Source organism: Bos taurus, chromosome 5, assembly GCF_002263795.3.
Source record: "Bos taurus isolate L1 Dominette 01449 registration number 42190680 breed Hereford chromosome 5, ARS-UCD2.0, whole genome shotgun sequence".
In the NCBI taxonomy this organism is placed as follows: Eukaryota; Metazoa; Chordata; class Mammalia; order Artiodactyla; family Bovidae; genus Bos; species Bos taurus.
In genome coordinates this window covers 96,298,515-96,320,923 of record NC_037332.1, presented here as the reverse complement: position 1 = coordinate 96,320,923, position 22,409 = coordinate 96,298,515, and the positions used below count along the sequence as shown (strand labels likewise).

The window sequence follows — 22,409 nt, the reverse complement described above, 5'->3', positions numbered from 1 at the left end:
AGTCAAGATTGGAAAATAAAAAAAGACGTCTGAGCTGGGTAGGGGTTAGGTGCAATTAAATGGATCTGAGCTGTGTACTCTGGCACAGATTTTGACCTTCTGTTCTTGGAGATGGAATGGATGTTGGGAGAATGGGATACAGAGTTAAAAACAAAGTAGGTGTGGTGAGAAGGTGAGAGGAAGAGACATTGCTGGGGCGGGTGTTGTTGATATGGGTGAATGCAGGGTGAGATCAAGGAGAGAAGTAAATGAAATCAGAGGGGTTTATGGACCAGAACAACAGAGGGACCTCGAAGAAAGGCAGACAGGATTATAGAAAAGGCCAGGTAGTGGGCAGAGAGGAAATTTTCAGAGTTTAAGCACTGGGAGGCAGAATAATTCTGAAAGAAGGATTTGGGCGTGGCCACTATGGGGAGAGCTGGATCTCTGCAGTGTTTTTAAGACAATATAATGCATAATATATTTGACTCATACCTTGAAGCCAGAAAAAATTAAACTTGCATGTATAAATCTACCCATTTATGCACACCTATTTATACATACATAGTGCATACATTCAAATACTGTATGCTTTTCTATTCACATATTATATATGAGTATAATATACTCCATTTTAAACTCTTTTCTATTCTTCACAGTACCAGCCCAGGGGCATAATAGGCATTCAGTAGACACTGGTTTAATTGCACTAACACATTTAACCAGAACTTTTATTTTTTTTTTCTCCTGTGTAGTATTGGAATCTACTCCACCCTGTAAATCACAATGCTAAAATAATTACAAAAAAGAGAGTTCAGGTTTAAACTGCAGAGACCAAATCTTTCAAGTAACAGATTTGTAATGGACTTGGTGTTGTGCTTTTTAATTGTACCCTTAATCCTCGCAGTGAGCTCCATTTCTTTCACTTTTGCCAAAGCACAAATTCTACACATGAGTCCCAAGGCTCTGGGGAATTCTACTCGTTTGCTCGGCTTTCTACCTTCAGTTCTCATCAGGAGTCCTCACCCTCATAACCACACCAGCAATTCTATTGTAAAGCACAGAACAGAACCAGAAACTCACTGTGATGAGCTCAAAGATAGATGCAAATGCACAGACTGGCAGAGAAACATGGATGACTCCTAATTCTGCCCACTTAGGCTCAGGACTGCTAGCCTAATCCATCACCCTTTGGGCAAAATTCTCTTTCCTGGCTTCAGCATTGTAAATTAGAGGCCCCAAACTAATCTCTCCAAAGCATGGAAAGAGCACTGCTTTTCATTTAAGGTTCTTGGGGGTATTCTTTGTCACGAGAGCACCCAGGTCATAGTACCCATTGGGCCCCTGTGTGATTAACTCAGTGTGGTTGGAATGGGCTGAAGAGGGGATATATGCAGACATCCTGGGATTTTACATAATACTGGAACCTCCAAACTAGAATGAAACCCTAGACCTAGAATATTATTAGAAGTTCTCAGACTGATGAATCTACGTTTTAGTGATGTCTGAAACACCTGGTAGGTCTAAAGAAAGAACTGCCCACTGGTTAAACTGTATCTTGTCCTGGAACTCCTTATCAGTTAGTGTGTGTTGGGATCACCCCTCTATGGAGGTAGAAAGTGGAGAATCCAAAACAACCTGGTTACATGGGAAAATTAATTGAACTGGGACAGAAGATGGAAGTTACTGTCACTACAGTAACTTTTTGCTATCATAATTTGATCTTTCCAGCTGTCTACTCAGTAACCTGTAATAAAGGAGAAACATCAGTCTTCCACTGCTTACAAAAGGAGTCAAAGCCCTTGGCCTGTCCTACCCGGTATCAATGTTAGAAATTTATGAACTACACACCCATGTGACAGCTTATTGGAAATGATTCCCAACTGGGAGTCTTATTTTTGTGTCACATGAGCCTTAAAAGCGAGAGAAAGATGAGATGGTTTATGTGTCTTTACACTCTGGAATCTCTTTCCTCCCTACTCTGTAACTCTCAGCGTTCTTTACCCTCTCCCTCTTCTCCTCTACCATCACTTTATTCCCAGGAAAGGAAATGAGAACCCTAATGTAAGCTAGGTGTTTCAATATCTAAATGTCTAATATGGCTTAATATGGCACCCTTCCTGGGATGACTTTCACTTAAATGCCAGATGAGCAGCTCAGGGCTAAAGGGATAACTCTGTGTGGGAAGACAGTAGTTGGAGTGAGGCTGAGGAATAAAAAGGAAAGGTCTTCTCAGGACCCCTGAAGTCACACCATGGGCCATATGCCATTTGTAAGGCCAGACCCATTCCAGTGTAACTGCCTACCCTGAGCTGCTTCTCATCCACAGAGTTCCTTAGACAAGGAGGAGAGTCTCTTGACACTCAAGTGAAGAATTAAACGCTCAACCAGTATTTGGCAATCTACTGAGCACACATTTCTTATATGGCTTTGGGTTCAGACAGCATAGAAGGTATGGCCACATACCTAGAAATCCCTAATGCATTCATCAATAGCACTGCAGCTGCATCATTTATGCACATATCTGAATCATTCTTAACACACCAGACACACACAGAGTGTCAAACAGACGGGGATTTTTTTTTTTTTTTAAGAGATGGAAATTAAAAGAATAAAGTGAGTTCCGGAATAGCTTTTTTCCAAAGGCTATTGCCCAAACAATCTGGTTATTCTGTGCCTAAATCCTGAACTAAGCAAAGAACAAACAAATTAAATTAAAAACAAAAATAAAGAAACCCTAGCTCTTAAATGAGATGTGCAGGTGACCAGCACGCTGCGTTTTGGCAACACAGTGTCTTCACCTCCCATGCAGAGAATTCACCCATGGGAGACTCTCTGATGGCCACGGAAGACTGGGTGGGTGATATTCCCTTAATTTTCTAGACGACTCCTATTTGTATCACATTACACATGCGTTTTGGCACTACTGACACCACCAACATTTAATGGAATCATTTGGGAATTTTTCTCTCCCTCAATACAACATGGCTGTGGCCAGTACAGGGGAAACCCACATCAAGGATGTTTCCCACATTCTGGCTGAAGATACACAGTGACATATTTTGAAATTACAAGATCCACTGTACATGCGTCACTCTGAAGGGTGTGCACACTTCAGGCAAATTCAAGGGTCAGATTATCTGAAGTCGGTAGAAACGCTGAAATTTCAGCATGGCCACCGAGAGGAGGGATACAGGACAATACCTACCAACTCACTTCCACAGTGGAAGGGAATGATGGAGGACACGAGAGAAAGCACGGATTCTGAACAAACTTGGAACCATTAGCCCTCTTGAGGGTGTCTGTGGAATCTCACAGTTTGAATAGATTGAGTCTTTGTCCAGACCCATGTGTGGAAGAGATGGGGCTGATAGTGGAATTCATCCTCATGGATTTGGAAGGAAGTAACATCTAGAACTTGGCATTGCTCAGCCTTCCTTTCTGTAAGATTTCTTGGGCAGGCTGTCAATATCTTATTTGGGCTCAATTTAAACATCCAGTTGAAGAGAAGTGACCAATTGGGGCCAAAGAGGGTTTTAGAGAAATGAAATTAACCAGCCAACAGTTTTTGATGATGGGACAATTGGACAGAAATGTAATGTAATATCCCAGTGAAATGGATTTGGAAATTTCATCCTTCAGTACAAAGAGAGAGAAGGCTGCCACCCTTCACAGAGACAACAATCCAGTGAAAGAAATTCTACTCGTCTGGTTAACCCCAGGTCCCAGGTTCTGAACACCTGGCTTGAGACAAACAGCACTTTCTTGATGGCGGAAGTGAGGACAAGGCAGATATAAAGTCACTACAGGCACCGTCCTTCCTGGACTCACCCTTCCACCTCTAAAACCAACTTTGTAACCTTTCTAAGAGAATCTCCTGGCCACTGAGTTTGGAGCAGATCTGGTAATCTTTTCCAGAAAAGTATGCAAATTTGTAAGACACAGATCCAGAGTTACCCTCCTATAACCAGATATCACATGTTTCCAGGAAGGAGACTTCATGGGAATTTTCCAGGTGTGCCTGTGGTGGTGATTTCTCAGGAGGAAGGAAGTGGGCAGGAAGAAGGCTGGAGCCCAGGTACTAGGGAGAAAAGACTGAGCTGCCGGGAGATTTCTCAAGACGGAGCTTCCTGAAATCTCTTAGCCACATCAAGAAGGAGAGATTGATTTGACCTCAATTCTGGTTTAAGCCTTTTGGGGAATCTTTCCTACCCTAGGTGCCCACAGGAGATATATGGCGCCACCAGCTTGATCTGGCATGGATGCTGGTGATCTGTGGTCCACCTGGAAGACAGAAGCTGGGCCTGGGGTTTGCCTGAAGCCAAACTGGACCCAAGCCAAGCCCAGTCATACCCGCGGTCTATGACTACCTCTCACAGGCCAGTGAGAAGACTGGTGAGGTGGGCGGCCAAGACCCACAGCCCTTCCCCAGCTTCATCACCACTGTGGCCTCCATTTCCGCTCACTGTTCTCCAGACACCCTGCAGCCAAAGCCGTACAAAACTCCCCCCCGAAACAGAAAATGAAATCCATTAACAAAACACTTCCCCCTTCATTCCCATCCCCACCCCGCTCCCTCCAGCCAACACCCTGAATACTCACAAGAGAACACTTTATCTATACAAAATGAATTAGAAAACAAAATATTTACATATGAAATAAACACCATCTTGATTTCTATCACCAGCGGAGACGACAGAGCCCCCTTTGTTCTAGATTGCTGTTCGCTATTGTTGGTTTGGTTTTTATTTGAAAGGGGTGAGGTAAGAGGAAGAGTGAGGGAGGAGCCCCTGACCTGGGATCCAGTCAGGGTGAAGAATGTTTGATGGCCCTTCGCCTTCTTCCTTCTGGAGACACCTCACGCCCTCTGTCCTCTCGCTCAAGTCTTTCCTTGAATCTAAGGTAAAGCACTCCGCGCTCCTCTCTCCAAATCTGTGAGAGGTTCAGCCCCTTGCCCCCAGGTTCATTTTAGAAAGAAAACAAAGCTTTACAAGGCCTTCGGTTGGCTTGAAAATGAAAGACACTGAGGTAAAAATCAAGGAGGGTGGGGTCGCAGTAAGGAGCTGGTGGGGAGGTGAGGAAGGGGCGTGAGTCGGGGTGGGTGGGATTTCTCGAAGAGACATGGCAGCTTCCTTCAGAGGAGGATGAGCACCTTTCTGGTTTATGTGTCCTGTGTGTAACATGGAGATCCTGTGGCCAAGCTTCCAAAATGACTCGGCTCTTTGGCTGCCACCTGGGGAGCGGGGAGGATGGCAGAAGAGTGAACCTGACCCCCGGAACACGTCTACCCCAAGTTTCGGGGCTGGCAGTGACAAGTATTCGTTTTCTTTCTTAAGTTTCCAACTTTGAGTGAAGGGGGCTTCCTGTCTGCCAGTACCCTCATCCCTGGAGTTTTATATGTGTATATATATATATATATATATATATATATATATATACACACACACACATAATTTTTTTATTCTTGAATAGTACAATCTGGGAGATGAAGGAGGTGCTGCAGGAAGGAGGAGGGGCTTCTACAGAGTGTCCACACTGGGCTCAATGTCACATTCTCTGGGAGCCAGACCCAACGAGGTAGCAGGGGAGTCCCTCTCCGCCTCCCGTCCCCTCTTTCAAATCTCTTCTCTTCCTTCTCCTGTCTCCTGAGCTGTACTTGAGGGGCAAGCTCAAAGCTCTGTACTGTCTGTTCCATATCACTTGTGGCCAATTCAGGGGGTAACAAGCCTGCTCTCCTAGCTCCAGGTTAAGTAAGAAGGGATCAAAGCATTGAAAACATCCCCCTCTCTCACTTACCCTATCATAAACGATGCCCCTTGCCCTTCAAAGCGTTCCTTTAGCTCCTTCCCACAAACTGGCCAGCTGAGGGTCTCAAAAGCTCAAATGAGCTTTGTCCACTCTTCTGCCCTCGGTTATATGCAAAAGAATCCTGGCTGCTTCTATGTCCTTTTAGCCTTCCTGGAAAGTTCTTGGCCAAGACTGATTGAAAGTACTGGCAACCATGAAGGAATTATTTTTGTATATGTTGCTCTTGTAGAAATGTTCACCCACATGTTTTGTCTAGGCCACAGAAACTTCTCATCAAGAACTTCCATTCTCCTTATTCAGGAAGGGTGTAGGGGGAGAGAGAGCCATAATTCAGATAACATAGGACCATCTTTGTTTGTACACAAGCCAAAAAAAGCCTGTTGCTTAGGGATACTGAAGAAACAGCTTTATGGGGTCAAGGTTGCCTTCTACACAAATAGGCCCCTGACAACAGGTGTGTATAGACAATAGGTGTGCAAGTGTATATAGACACACATGCACAGGCAGTCCCTCCTTCTTTGCCTCTAATGTACCACAAAACACTGCTCTAATATTCTTTCATCATCTGTCAATGACTTCACTCCAGTTCACCATCAGTAAGTCCCACGGAATTGGAGAAAACTATTTTTTGGCTTATATATAAACACACAAGGCTTCCCACCCTCTGCTTGGTGCCTGATCCCCAAACACATGCCATCTAAGCAACAAGAATTTAGCAAAAGCCTTTTTTCATTCACAGGCAGTATGCTAATAGATCTTATGGGAATGCTTTTGCTTCCTCACCTACACATACAGATCAGTTCAGCAAGAGGTATCCTGCTTTCTCCGTGGCCTCCTCCTGCTTCTCCTTGGCTTCACTCCAACCGGGTGGCAAAGAGTCCTTCCACACCAGGAGCAAGATGCCCTGCGGCCACTGCCTTCTCAGCTCCAGCGGAACGAGCCAGCCCACGTATCCACTCTCCGGAACTGGGAACGGCAGCCTACCGTATCCTCTCGCGGGAACTGGGAAAGGGGAGAGGATGGACAGACAGGAAGGAGGAGGAAGTAGGAAGAGGGTGCTGGAAAGGGAGCAGAGATGGTGCTGGTCACCAGGCTCACCCTCAGAAGGAATCAGAACTCCAGGATCCCAAAAATAAATGAAAACGACAAGAAAGGAGCAAATGGGAACCAAGTTCACCCCCTTACCCCCCGTTCGCCCTCTGTGACATGCGTGCCACACGCCCACAGCCAGACCCTCCCGGACGCACCTTTGGCCTCTCTCTTCCCTCACTCAGACATCAGACTCAATACTAGACAGTTTCTCATACACATGCCCATTGCTGGAGCCATTGAAAGCCCTGGGGTTTTTGTTGTTAGGCACACAGGGGTTGGACTGGTTCCCTATACAGATGTCTTTCTGGAAGCGGCCCGGCACAGCCCCGTGCAGGGCCGAGACCACCGGCTTGTTGCTCACAAGGGCCCGGAAGTCCGGCCTGGCCTTCGGTGCACCAGCCACCGTGGGCTGCCTGAAGAAGTAGGATTTGCTGCCGTGGAGCAAGCACTGGTCGTCCCCAAAAGTGGGGATGAAAGGGTTCTGCGTGACCCGGTCGGGGTAGAGTGACTTGCTGAGCATGTAGCCACCGCCGCCGCCGGGATTGCCATGGTGGTGATGTCCTGCGGCCGGCGCCGCCGCCTTGCCGTCGTTGCTGCCACTGAAAGCGCTCTCGCCCGCCGGCATCTCGAACATGTGCGCGTAGGGGCTGCCGTCCAGGAAGCGGCCCTTGTCCTTGAGGCTCACGCTGCGCGGGGCCAGGGCAGCCTCTTCTTTCTGCAGGTCCACGAACGTGTCGTAGGAGTGTTGGCGCCGCAGCTTGTTCCGGGGCTTCTTCTGCGCCTTGGAGTTGGTGGGGCTCTGCGGGTACTTAGACGCGGCAGATGTCACGGCCGCCACCGGGGCGGCCGGCTGATCCAACTCCTGCAGCGAGTTGTCCTCGCTGATGTCATACAGGTTGCCGGCCTTCTTGCACGCCTCGCAGCGGATGCAGGCCGGCCTGCCTGAGTTCTGGCCAGCCACCACTGCCGTTGCTGCCGTCGTCGTCGAGTAGTTGTGCAGCTTGGATGGGCAGCTGCGGCAGAAGTTGCCCCCAGGGCGCTCCTCCCAGTCCACGTTGGTCAGGTTCTTCTCCCAGGGGGCCGGGACCCCACCGACGACCCCCCCGCCGTGCTTGTCGCCCGTGCCGTGCTTAAGGTGATGAGCTCGGTTGGTACAGGGCCCTCCGCCACCCACCGAGTCGCGCTTGAAATCCTCGCCGCGCTCCTTATAGAGGTCAGTCAGGTCCACGTGCTCCCAGTGCGGCGAGGTCTCCTTGGCACGGAACTGGTCCAGGTAGAAGTCCCGTAGCCCGTCCTTGTCCCGAAAGTAGCGCTTGTGGTCTGGGGAGCGGGGCGGCCGGCGGCGGTAGGCCAGCTCTATCTCGTCGAACTCGCGGCGGGACTTGGCCGAGGCTGGACGCTTCTTCAGGCTGTCCTTGTACTGCTGCTTCCGTCTCTTGGCCGCATTGCCCTCGATGTTGCCGTAGGTGACCGTGTGGGTGGAGATGTCCGACACGTCGGAGCGGATCAGGTCGTCGTGGCCGCCATAGCGGTCACTCTTGAAAGAGAACTTGCCGTACAGGTCGCCGAGCTGGCTGTGCTTGGACGAGGGGAGGCCAATGTCCAGGGGCTTCTTGCCCAGGGCCCGGGGCTGCGTGGTGAAGGGCGGGTTGTCACAGTCGTAGAGCCCATCTATGGAGCTGGCGCTGCCGATGCTGTGGGGCCGGTGGTGGTGGTGGTAGTGGTCCTGGTACACGTTGCTGTCCTTGAGCTGCAGGTTCCCGAAAGTCCTTTCCACCTCACTGATGTAGTCACTGAACAGGTTCTCCTCGCAGGGCGGGTTGTTGTAGGACTTGCAGTCGGAGTGCGTGAAGCTGCGGCGGTGCTCGGAGATGTCATAGACAGACGACTCGCGGCGGATGAAGTCCAGGGCGCTCTGCGGTGAGCCATTCACACCCGACAGGTTGGCCATGTTCTTGGCCGTGCGCAGCAGACGCAGGATATTGGAGTGCGTGTTGTTCATGGTGGCGGTGGGGGAGTTCATCACGGACTGGCGCTCCTCAATGGCCACGCCATGGATGCAGCTGTAGATACCCTGCAGAGAGGATGAGACGGGTTAGGTCTCTCCTGAGGCTGGAAGGGACCCTCAAGTGGATCCCTACCCCTGCTAACTGCGTAAATGGTTGAGATAAGTCCAGGAAAACATGAAACAGATGGTCTTATAGACTCATAGAAACCTGTGTCTAGAAGCTTGCCTGCCTTGTGCTGTGCTGTGCTCAGTCCTTCAGTCGTGTTTGACTCTTTGGGACCCCATGGACTGTAGCCTGCCAGGATCCTCTGTTCATGGGATTTTCCAGGCAAGAACCCACTGTAGTGGGTTGCCATTTGCTTGCCTTATTCACCAGCATTTAGCAAGTCTCATCATGAACCCTAGGGCTTTCCCCGTGGGGCTAGTGGTAAAGACCCTACCTCCCACTGCAGGAGATGCAAGAGACAAGGGTTCCATCCCTGGGTCAGGAAGATCCCCTGGAGAAGGAAATGGCAACCTTCTCCATTATTCCTGCCTGGAGAATCCCATGGACAGAGGAGCCTGGCAGGCTACTATTCATAGAGTCACAAAGAGTCGGACATGACTGAAGCAACTTAGAATGCAACATGAGCTGGGGGTCTGATTAGATAGGCTTGGCTCTCCAAAAGGGGCCTCACTGCATACACCAAGTGATCTAAGCAAATGGTCTGGAATCACAAGACATTCAGGAGATTCATGCCTCATTCCGCAACTGATTTGTACTGATTTTTCTTTCTACACTAGGTTTTTGCCTCACAGAAATGAGGCCATGATATCAACTGATAGCAAACAACACTGTCAGCCTTCTGGAAATCAACAGCAATGCTTTACAGATGTTGGGGCTGTTCTGCCCTGGCTGGTCACCCCTGGCTGGCAGTAAAGACTGGGGAGCCCAGGTGCTCACAATTGCCACTCTTTACCAGCTCTGACAAATTTTGAGCAGCTTTTAGGATTTTGATCATCAGATCACAGCTGAGCAATTCTCTCCCTGAGCCAAGCATGAACCAAATTCAACAGGACAATTAGGCAGCTTTGAGGTCAAAGAAGGATATTTCTGCTGCTGTGCCTTACACCGTGGGAGGGAGGACCTGGGACAGATATTAAGGACTAAATAGCAATCATGAATCCCCTTGTTGGAGAGGAGTGGTTGAGGAGGGGTGGGGTGGGAGTTTGGGGTTGGTAGAGGCAAACTAGTGTATATAACATGGATAAACAACAAAGTCCTACTGTATAGCACAGAACCATATTCAATATCCTGTAAATGAAATATCTTGTAAATAGCCATAATGTAAAACAGATATGAAAAAGAATGTATATACATGTATAATTGAATCACTTTGCTGTACAGTGAAATTTTATATTGGAAATCAACTATACTTCAATAAAATGAATTTAAAAAGAATCCCCTTGTCGAATGCTCTCCTTTATTCTCTTTAGGTCCTGTTTTTTTTCTTCAAGTTTCTCACTCACTGTGATCATAAATAACTAGTATCTTAACATTAGTATTGATTGAGAATTCCCTGTGTGCAGCTTCTTGTGTAGAGCCCTAAAAAGCACCGTCTGGGAGAAGGAGAGGCTTGGGCTCAAGTCTAAAGTCAGGCCAACCTCCTGCCAATCTCTAGTTCCCTGCCTTGAAAGGTGGACATGTTTGGAACTTTTCCACCTGGCAAGGGAAGGTCTTTGCAGAAGAGGTTGTTTGAATAGTGTCTTTAAAACAAGGGGAATTCATTTGGAAAGGGGCTGTCCCTATTGAGGGAGGAGGATGAGAGGAGAGAAGATTCAAAGGTAGAGTGGCAGCTAGATGGGAAAGAAGGATGGTTTGCATGAGATGAGCATCCCTGCCCTGGAGGCAGCCACAAGATAAGAGATCTACAAGAAAATTGGGAGATTAATATATATGTACAAACACACACAATAGGGGCTTCCCAGGTGGCACACTGGTAAAGAATCTGCCTGCCAATACAGGAGATGCAAGAGATGCGGCTTCAATCCCTAGGTTGGAAAGATTCCTCGAGTAGGAAATAGCAACCCACTCCAGTATGCTTGCCTGAAAAATCCCATGGACGAGGAGCCTGGCGAGCTATAGTCCATAGGGCTGCTAAGAGTCAGACATAACTGAGCGCAGAAGAGAAGATATGTACACTACCATGTGTAAAGTAGCTAGTAGGAAGCTTCTGTATAGCATAGGGAGCTCAGCTCAGTGCTCTGTGATGACCGAGAGGAGTGAGATAGGGGTGGGGATGGGAGGGAGGTTCAAGAGGGAGGGGATATATGTGTACATACAGCTGATTCACTTCATTGTACAGCAGAAACTAACACAACACTGTAAAGCAATTATACTCCCATTAAAAAAATATAGAGAGTTCCCCTGCTTTCTTCTCCTTTCTGACCCTTCTTGATTACGGCCAAGAGAAAATGCACTTGTCCTCTTCAGAGCCATTGATTATGTCGAGGGGCGACAAATAGGATTTCTACTACAGGCTTCCTGTGCTGTGGCCAGCCCCCTGTCTGGGGTCTTGGGAAGCGCCACGAGGTACAAAAAGGTGGCTTAGGGACCACAAGTCCCAGCCTCCTGTTTCCAGGTAACTGAATGGCCTGAAGCAGCTCACAGCCAGAGAGGACATTTTTCTCTAGAACTAAAATACTATAGGAAAATGATCAAAAGATGGGACAATTTAATGAGTACTCCATTTTCTTACATAACCCCATTAGAGACAAAGTTGGTTACATCTGAAGCCTAGACCTCTATTCTAAGAGGACATCTGAGTTCACTTCTCGTGAATGAATCTCATAACTTTATTAACAAAATAAAAAAGTCTGCTTTTTTAAGTAAAGAAAAGAAAAAAAAAAAAAAAAACAAAAACTCTTCCCTGTGACCCTTTATTCATATTCAACACTGTGCTCCAAATCTCACTTTGGACTAGTCATGTAGAAGAGAACTAAATAAAGAAGGACTTGAGTGATACTCTTGCTCCAATTAAGGAAGTTTCTGGAATGTAAATTTCTTAACAGGTCAGGACTTATTTTTGAAAGTTCTGTTAAGCTCCTCCTGAATGCTCCAAATGCATACATGGTTAAAATATAAAGTGGGATGGTGAAACGACCAATATACATTTGCATGTCAGAATAAGAGAGATACATGTCATGATTTATACAGAAATGTGATTTTTTAAAAGGATTAAATGATTAATCCAGCCTATGCAGAATTAACTAATAGTGATGAAAGGCACCTGGGGAAAGGCCAAATGTTTCATTTTGATAGATCTGCCAGTTCTTTTTAAGAACCAAATGCCCAAACCCCACACAGAAAGCTATTTCTTAAAGGAAAAACAGCTTCACCTGTTCTCTGAGCCACTTGAAATGATGTCATCCTACCCCCTGGGGAAATGTACATGATGTGGCTTCTTGCTTTCACAGCCTCAGGCTGGAGTTAGTGCCCCTCTGGACTCTCTGCTTTGCATGGCGCTAGGCTAAACTTCCTTTCCCAAGTTCCAGGCACCTAAATCAAACCACTTACTCTGCTGATGGAGAAGACCATGCCAGGCTTGCCAGAACAGACACCCATAAAGCAGTGCCGGAACTGCCAATAGAAAAGGTGTTCACAGATGAAGGTGATGAGGCTGAGAGCCATGGCTGCCCCCAGCATGTAGAAGACACCCGCCATGTTGTCGATGTCCAGCTGGCTACTCATGACCTCGTTCTTCTCATTGTGGCAGATGCCTGTGAGCCACAGAGCTTCCAGCTCCTCCATCTCCCCTGGGGGCCGGGCAGGAAGGAGAGAAGAGAGGGAGAGAGAGGGGTGTTGGGAAAAGAAAGGAAAACATGAGAGAGAGGGGAAGAGACATAAAGAAAACCAAGAGAGAAAGTTAGTAATTTTATTAATACTGTTAAACTTATCACGTTATTCAACAAGTGGTCAATGAAAACACAATGTGGGTACCAGAGATGATACAAAGATAGAAGATATTACCTCTGTGCCCTGTATGAATGTGTGAAAGTTTTAGTTGCTTAGTTGTGTCAGACTCTTTGAGACCCCATGGACTATAGCTCCTCTGTCCATGGAATTCTCCAAGTAAGAATACTGGAGTGGGCAGCCATACCCTCCTTCAGGGGATCTTCCTGACCCAGAGACAGAACCTGGGTGTCCTACATAGCAGCAAGATTCTTTACGGTCTGAGCCAGGTAAGCCCTAGCTACCCAGTGTAAATGGGTATATAAACAATCAGTATGACAAGCTGTATGTAACAAAAGCTTCCCGAATTAGTCAGGGTAATTTTGTAGATGCGGTGGCCAGTGGGTTTTCACGAGGAAGGTAGGATTTTGAGGTGGGCATGGTGAATGAGTGAATTTTAATTGATATTGTACAAAAAGGGGCTCTAGGCATCAGAGATGGCATGATCAAGGGGAGGAAGGAGAAAAACACAAGTCATATTTGGGAAAGGCTGGCAGAACAATTCAAAAACAATAACAGTTGGTTAAAAAAAAGCTGAATACAAAAGGTTGATGAAACATTGCTGAGCACCTGAGTATCAGACTAAGCACTTTGCACAGGTTTTATTTTTTTTTTGTAGACAGCGAGGAACAACATAATGGAAGAAGCGATTCAGAAAATTGCTCTCAAAAAATGTGCAGAGCAGATCGAGTTGGGGGAGGAGAGACAGAGACAAATTGGTGGAGAGATTGATTGATTCCCTAGAGGCCCTCAGACTTCCTGATCTCTTGTTGAAAACATAAATATTCACAGGAAAAGGGAGGAAGCTGGAATAAAATGAGACCACCAAATTTGGACCTGCCTCCTTTTAATGCTGCTTAGAGAAGTTTTGATTAATTCAAGTCATGCCAGGTTACAACAACCTTGATCCACTTCAGTGGATACTAGGAACTAGAAATGTAGAAATCATAGGCAAGAGGAAAATAAAAGAAACCATGAGCCTGAGAATGCATCTGACTCTAGAGAAGCAAAAATCTGAAAATCTCATGAAGAAAATTGCCAGTTTGGCTTAAAACGTGAAATCTGTTTGCATAGTCTGACTGGAGCTCTGGTGTGTGTGTGTGTGTGTGTGTGTGTGTGTGTTAGTCGCTCAGTCGTGTCCAACTCTTTGCGACCCCATGGACTGTAGCTCATCAAGTTCCTATGTTCATGGAATTCTCCAGGCAAGAATAATGGAGTGGGTTACCTTTCCCTTCTTCAGGAGATCTTCCCAACCCAGGGATTGAACCTGGGTCCACCACGTTTCAGGCAGATTCTTTACCATCTGATCCCCCGGAAAGCCCATGAAGCTCCGGTAACTTTTGCAAATTGTCTCTACTGCTGCTCTTTCTTGTGGACAGAGGCCCTGTTATTGCCTCGAAGTGACAGCTACATTACTGTGACAGAAGCTCTTACACTAAAAAGGCTTGGAACCCTCCACCTAGAACCCCATCCTCTTTCCAATGTTCATCAAATCACTTTTTGCTCATTTCTTGAATCAAACTTGGATGATTTTCCTAACTGAACAACTGACCTCACCTGGAGTCTGCCAATCCAGCTATGTTATCTTCTCCTTACCAGCAAAGATTCTGCAGACAGAACTGGGGGAACTGCTGGGTTGATGGCCTGTGGGGCCAAGTACAGTCAGGCTGCTCGTTGTAATAGGATTAGCTTCTGTGAGACTAACAGGAGAAGGAGGTCCTTTAGACAATAAAGTGAAGTGGGATGTGGAAGGTGTGAGCAAAATAAAAAAAAGAGATTAGGTTTTCTCAAAGCAAGTTGTCTCTTCAAGGAATCACTCTGGCGAGTGAGTACCTTCCAGTGTCTGTCTCTGAGGACTTGGCCCTGCTTCCTATCTCTTCCACTGGGAGAGGCAAAATAGCAGAGGGAAGGATGAGCAAATAGCCATGAATGGATTTCTTTGCCCTTTCTCTGGGACCAGAGCAAGGGGTCTGTATAGTCAAAGCTACTGTTTTTTCCAGTAGTCATGTATGGATGTGAGAGCTGGACCCTAAAGAAGGCTGAGTGCCAAAGAATTGATGTTTCTGAATTATGGTGTTGGAGAAGACTCTTAAGAGTCCCTTGGACTGCAAGGAGATCAAACCAGTTAATCCTATAGGAAATCAACCCTGAATAATCATTGGAAGGACTGATGCTGAAGCTTCAATACTTTGGCCACCAGATGTGAATAACTGACTCATTAGAAAAGACCCTGATGCTGGGACAGATTGAAGGCAGGAGGAGAAGGGGACAACAGAGGATGAGATGGTTGGATGGCATCCATCACCGACTCAATGGACATGAGTTTGAGCAAAACTCTGGGAGATAGTGAAGGAGAAGGAAGCCTGGTGCGCTGCAGTCCATGGGACTGCAATGAGTCGGACATGACTAAGCCACTGAACAATAACAACAACCTCATTACGAAGCTTTAGAAAGCTAACATATACTACCCAATGTCCTAGCATACTATGAAATGCTTTACTGGAAATGCAGAGGTTAGAGGGATGGGGAAGGAAGAAGAGTTGATGTTTTGGACTGGTTGTAGGAAGAGGCCAAGTAGACACTTTCCCTTTCTTTAACTCACCATCTCCGAAGAGCTGCAGGATAGCAAGGTCCACCTGGCGCTTCCATCCAGAGTCTTTTTGGATGGCAATGCCATAACCAGTGGAGGCAAAGACCTTCCCACTGCCAATGGTCACCAGCTTGCAGCCCTCATCTCTACCGGCCATGTAGTTCAGCACGGCTGCATCGTAGATGAAGGCATCCAGTTTCCTGTGCAAGAAAGGAGCAAACAAACCAAGTCCAGTGGAGGAACTCGAGTCCAAAACTACCTATGGGGCCATTAAGAGGAGGAAGTAGGACTCCAGCAGATTATGGGGAGAATTGGTTCAAAGCAGAGCTCAAGGTGGAACTCAGCCAGAAGCTAAAGCCTAACTCCCAGGTGGTTCTTTGTGATTTCAGATTGAAAGGAGGAGTTTTTTCCCTCCTGTTGGGAATGATGAGAATGCTAGTTGGGCCCGGAGCCAACTCATAAGCTGTGTCTGAAAAGGAGAAGGAGTAAAAAGGAATCAATAAAAATAATAACAGAAATAATGAAAAGGAACCATCACAATGATAGCAACAAATAGCATGGGTTAGACTTACATAACATTTTTCATTTCTCAGTTCATTACAGTCCAGAGTGGGGATAAGCGTAGGTGGACGAGGAGCACTGGATGGGCAATGCTATTTTGGCGGTCAGAAAGGTTTTAGTATTTTGTTTTGCAGCACAAGGAGAGGAGAGAATTGCTGGGGGTGGTGACATTATAGGCTCAGGTCAACAGCGAATGCATGAAACCACAGCCAATGCAACATACAGGAGAATTCAGATGTCTCATGTTCCCAAACATATGAGAATCTCTTTGTATGTACAGTGCTTTGCAAGGAGAAGTAGGCAGGGAGTGGGGAAAGGCTAGGGGCAAGTTCAGGAAGGTACAGGTCAATATTTAAACACAATAAATGGAGAAGAAATTCAGATATATTCATATAGGTAATAGAGAGGTCTGCAAGAAAGAAAGCCAGGCATCATGACCTGCACTGTTCAAGTGCAGTTCAGTTAGCTTTACCCCTCCTTAAGAAAAAAGAAGCCCTTTCTGGCATGACAAAATGCAGAACACATTTTTTCCAAAGGTCCGTGAGTATCCTTTAGAAGTGTGTCTATCAGAAAGTCAAAGCTCTGAAGGGCTTGAGAACTGTGATTGCACCAGGGGCCAGACAACCCAGAGTCATCTGTCCCCCAAATTCAAATCCCACCTTCTGAAATCTGCTGTGGCTTTATAACAATAAGACAGAGTCTAACAGTATTTAAGTAAACATGCCTCTGGGAGGCTCATTCCGAACAGAAGCCACCAGAAGGTCTACGGGCTGTCAGTCATCCTACAACACAGGAAATCAGCTATGAGACCTTAACTCCAACAACTCTCATGCTCAACTGTCTGTCTTATTCCACAGCTGTGGCTTCTGAGGGAAGGAACCACCATGGCTGAGATTATGTAAGCCGACATATTTGCAGTTTGTGAGTTCTTTTGAATGAACAATCCACCCTAGATTATAGAGCTGGATCAAAGAGTGCCAATTTTGTTGGAATTGGAGATCAATTAACATATTCTTACTGTTTGTTATCTAAAAGCTTTCACCCTTTTCATTGTTTCTTTCTCCCTTGTCCATAAGACACCAAAATCAATTTCACTTTCAGGTCAGGTCTTTATTTTGTGTGTAACACATGAACTTGAGCCTTGACTCTCCTCTTTGACTTTTATATCTATTACATTCTTATTTCACTGTTACATTCATGCAAGTAAAATAGAAATTGTTGAAAATATATATAAGTGAATCATACCAGTGGAATATCCATACACTGGTCTGAATTATACCATCAATTTAACCTGGAGACCCACAAAATGCAAATGCAGTCTTCTTTGCTTGAACTTGGTGTGGCAAACAAAGACGGTCCATCTTATTACATGGATGTTTAAGAAATGTGAGCAACACAGCAAAGATTCTGAGCTTGGAAGCAGTTCTTACCCTGTTTTCAGGGAGAGCAGTGCATCATCGACACCTCTCTGGTTGAACTTCCCCATGTAGGCATGCATTTCTGCATAGTTATTGCGAATATTCCTCTCTGTGCTGCCGTTGGGCACAGTGCCAAAGCGGAAAGGGGGTGAGAAGTCATTAGGTCTCTGGAACTAAAAAGAGAGTTAAAGAGAGACAGAGAAGATGAATGCTTCAGAAAATGTGGACAGATATTCAGTTAACATTTGTGGATTTATCATGGAAGGGACCAATGAGAGTTCACCAAACATATTAGCCCTTGCTCAGGAGTAGCAATTGCTATCTGAAAGTGAACTTCAATTCAACTCAATTTAATCCATATTGTTGAGAGCTTTCTAACTGCCCACCCCTGACTTGAATCTGTCACTCTCGTCTGCCCCGTGTATGTACACTGCACAAAACCAGGGGTGATGGGAATGAGCTATTAGCTTAACTGCAGTGGGCTGGTTGCCTTTATTTCTGAAAATTGTGTGAAATCTGCTTCCAGGTCCCATCATTGGACTATTAAGGCTCTAAGATGTAAGGCAAGCTACATCACACTCCTGAAAATCACTTGTTGGGTAGCAAATATGTTTTGCTAAGAAATTCTGTCTTTACTTTCCTTGATGCTTTAAAAGCCCATATGTATCCTACATGAGTTGTAGGAGAAATTGTAAAAGCAAATGCAATTTTAATTATATTCCCTCTTGTGTTTAAGAACTGAGAGTGGATTGCCAGGGCATAGCATAATAAAGGGAAATCTCTTGAATTTTCACCCCTATGACATCAGCTTTGTTTCTGGCTATTGCCCTGCAGTGAGCAGTCTGCATATTGCTTCCTGAAAGCACAATTCATGCATTTGTATCTTCGTGGCCTCAGAGAGTCTGTTCCCTCAGCATGATCTCACCTTTCTCCCTGGGCCAATTCATGTCCTTCACCTCATTCATGTAACTCAGAGCAATTTTTCAGGACACTTTCTATGAGCTCTTTCTTCCATCAAGTTTACCCAAGAGTGAGTCATCGGTACTTGGTGTTCTTGGTCTAGATCCTTGTAATTAATACTACAAATTCATTTACTTTCTAAATAAGCTGGCCAAGTTCTGAGAGCTGGTCTCTGAGGTAGTCAGGAAGCTCTAGATTGAGACACATATGGATTGAAGACTGTCTCTGAGTGTGTGTTAGTTGCTCAGTTGTGTCCAACTCTTTTCGATCTCATGGACTATAGCCTGCCAGCCTTCTCTGTCCATGGGGTTTCCTAGGCAAAAATACTGGAGTGGGTTGCTAGTTCCTTCTCCAGGGGATCCTCCTGACCCAGGGATTGAATCCAGGTCTCCTGCATTGCAGGCAGATTCTTTACCATCTGAGCCACCAAGGCAAATAACAGGAGCTCTCTGTGCATCATTTCCTCATATATAATAAAAAGACAGTAATGTCTACTTTTCAAGATTGTTGTGTGTATTAAATGATACAATGCATTGGAAGTACATGACACAGAATCTTGTACACAGTAAGTGCTCAATAAAGACTTCTTATATCAGTTTAAATTCATATCTACATTCTACATTCTCTAGTAAATTTCATACTCTCTAAGTTTCTCATTCTATTAGGACAGCAATGATCAGCTAGAGTATGACTGGAGTTCACAGTCATATATGCTATGCCCTGGTATAGGAAAGCCAATGTAGATATTTAAAGTCCACTTGGTTTCAATATTAAGTGAAGTGCAGTGAAAGTCACTGAGTCATGTCCAACTCTTTGCGACCCATGGACTGTAGCCTGCCAGGCTCCTCTGTTCATGAAATTTTCCAGACAAGAATACTGGAGTGGGTTGCCATTTCTAAGTGAAGATATCTTAAAAATCTTTGAAGGTACCTTTGAAAGTCTAACTTAGGAGTACTCTGAAGTTCTGGAGCTGTCTGGGCTTACAACCATTCTCCTTTATCCTTCCCTTGACGTGAGACACTTACAGCTTCTCAGAATATGGGGATTTCATGGGCCACTAAATATCACAGCACCAGTAACCATAAATGCCATCTTCATTGCTTAGAGTTGGCTGTAGTTAGAAGTAAGGTCATGCAGTGGGGTTAGGTAATCTGAGATGCATCAAAAGATCACTATTTTCTGACTTACCACAATGCTTTTTGCCATTAAGAGTTTTTGTTTAATTACTTTTAAGGGGTTGTGATTTTTAAGAAAATAAAGATACTACAAAAGAGTCAAAGAATTTTAGAGTTGTATGAACCACTCAAGGTTAACTAGTCTAAACCTTTAATTTTACAAATGAAGACAGAGGCCCAAGGAGGACGAGTTATCTGCTCAATGTCATACCACGGCAGTGATGGCTAACATTATCAGAAATCAACTGGCTTAATTAATAGTACTTCTCATGGTTCCCAGCAGATAACAAGTTTAAAGTAAATACGAATATGCTTTATTGGAAGAGACAGAATGCTATGCATAGAACTGCCAGTTGTAACACTTCAGATATTTGAAAGACAGTGTCCCACAGTCAAAAGTAGAATATTCATAGATACCATGGCAGGCAGCAATATAACCAAATGTGCTCTCTTTAATCAGTAATTTCCCATTTTGTTAGGACAGTGAGAACTGATGCTTACAATGACTGAGATACTCTAGGGTCTAAGGTATTTTCTGAAACATCAATGAAAGTTGAAATCGTGTCCAGTACAATGTTGGTATAAATTTTTACATTCTAGTTTTTTGAAAATCAGTAGTCAATGTAAGATAGATATAATAATTATTTTCAAATTAAAAGTATTTTTATTGAAGTAGAGTTGATTTACAGTGTTGTGTTAACTTCTGCTTTGCAACAAGGTGATTCAGTTATATATGCATGCTAAGTCACTTCAGTTGTGTCCGACTGTTTGCAACCCTATGGACTATAGCCCACCAGGATCTTCTGTCCATGGGATTCTCCAGGCAAGAATACTGGAGTGGGTTGCCATGTCCTAATCCAGGGGTTCTTACCAACTCAGGGATCAAACCTATGTCTCATGTCTCCTGCACTGGCAGGCAGGTTCTTTACCACCAGTACAACTTGGGAAGCCCATTCATTATATATATATATATCTATATATCTATCTATATATATATATATATCTCATTTTCACTATGGTTTATCACAGGATATTGAATGTAGTACCCTGTGCTATACAGTAGGGACTTATTTTTCTATTATTGTACATATAACAGTTTTCATTTGCTAATCCCAAACACTTAATTCTTCCCTTCCCCACCAAGCCTTTCCCCTTTGGAACCACAAATCTGCTCTCTATAGATATGACAATTTTTGATTAACCAAATCAAATGGAATGTGATATCCAGAAGGCCTCATGTCCTGATAAAGCTAGATTATGGAAATTTTCTGTGCTACTCTTTATTAACTTTGATTTCTAAATTATCTTTAGACCTCTAGATGCTGTTTTATATCTTTGAATACTTAAAAACTAAAGAAACAATGGAGAAACTGGAATATCCAAGATGATTTTGAAAAAGGAGGACAAAGTTGAAGGACTCATACTACCTGACTTTGAGACTTACAAAGCTGTAGCCATCATGACAGTGGGACATTAACACAGAGAGAGTAAAGAGATGATGAGAACAGAGTGCCCTCAACAGATCATCACATATGGTACAAAGGCGATTCAGTAAAGATACAACAGTCTTTAACCAGTGGTATTGGAACTCTATATGTAAAAAAAAGAACTTCATTCCACATCTCACAAGATATATGGAAATTAAGACTAAGTGGATCAATGTACCTAAATACAAGTCCTAAAACTATAATATGTCCAGGAGAAAATATAAGAGAAAGGCTTTGTCATCTTGAGTTAGACAAAGATTTCTTAGATATGACACCAAAAGTATAATCCATCATCAAAAGCAAGTAAGTTGCGCTTTGTTAAAATGAAGAACTCTTTGAAAGGCACCGTTAAGATCATGGAAAGACAAGACACCGGCGAGATAAAAATCTCTGAAAACAGTTTAAAACTATTAAAGAACTAAAGGATTATATAACAACACAGCAAGACTGTGGTTACAGCATCTTCTGTAAGAAAATAGTCAGAAATAGCCAACACAAGAAGAATGGGAGGCACAGGCCTATGGAAAGCATTGGTCTCGAAGGCAGACAATTTGGATTTCAATTCCAGTTCTTTGACCAACTGTATGAACATGGGCTAGTTCTTTAACTTCATGGAGCCCCATTTTCCTGGAAGTATTGTTTTTAATTACTATTATGATAATATCTAGGATCACTTAACACAGTATCTGGCACATGGTAAATTCTCAAAACTATTAACTGCTTCCATGAGGGTGAAGTTCTCATACCTAAAACTGTCCCATGTTAGATTATGTCCCCTAAGATGGAAAACTCCTGTTTCCTGATTTGTTCCTTAAATTTGGCCAGTCTGGGGACCAAACGGGTGAGTGTATCACCCCAGAATCAGCCAGAGCAGAAGAAGTAAGCCAGCCTTTTCCTCTGAAAAATTCTTGTCCCAGATTGGTGAAGTTTAAATAAAACCTATATTTTTAAAACACTGTCACTGGAACTTGAATTTCACTAAAATTAATGGCCATGGAGAACTTTATTTTTAGCAAGGAAGAAGGAAAAGGAAGGATCTTCCAAATATCACCTTGATGTTTCCAATAAATGCCCAATAATAAAACTTACTCCAAGCTGTGAGGTGTTCTATGGCACTTGTTTTACCCGAACGGCAGTCAGTGCTCCTTGGGGTTTGGGGAAGGAGTAAAACTTAGTACTGTCCAGAACCAGGGGTCTTAAAATCCATGGAACAGGGAGGACTCTGAGAAAAATTTTTTTTTAAAAATTAAAGACCCCAATACACCAAGGAGACCAGCATGAATTTTATATAGTTATTCCTTATTAGTCACCTTTGGCTATTACAGAGCTTTCTTGAACTT

The 22,409-nt window shown here is 44.6% G+C and overlaps 1 protein-coding gene across 3 annotated transcripts in view; it reads right to left on the bottom strand.

Moving 5' to 3' along the window:
- Nucleotides 1-2,906: 2,906 nt before the first annotated feature.
- GRIN2B (glutamate ionotropic receptor NMDA type subunit 2B) overlaps nt 2,907-22,409 on the bottom strand; it is a 495,157-nt gene continuing 475,654 nt past the window's right edge. For 2 of the 3 annotated variants that reach the window (XM_059886576.1, XM_059886575.1), the window contains 4 exons: nt 17,460-17,620; nt 15,481-15,668; nt 12,444-12,682; nt 2,907-8,953 (listed from right to left, as the gene is read on the bottom strand). In XM_059886576.1, coding sequence (XP_059742559.1) covers nt 7,058-8,953; nt 12,444-12,682; nt 15,481-15,668; nt 17,460-17,620 — 2,484 coding nt within the window. In that variant the 3' untranslated portion in view covers nt 2,907-7,057. The remainder of the gene's footprint in view (nt 8,954-12,443; nt 12,683-15,480; nt 15,669-17,459; nt 17,621-22,409) is intronic. The other variant, NM_001192921.3, reaches the window with a different exon arrangement.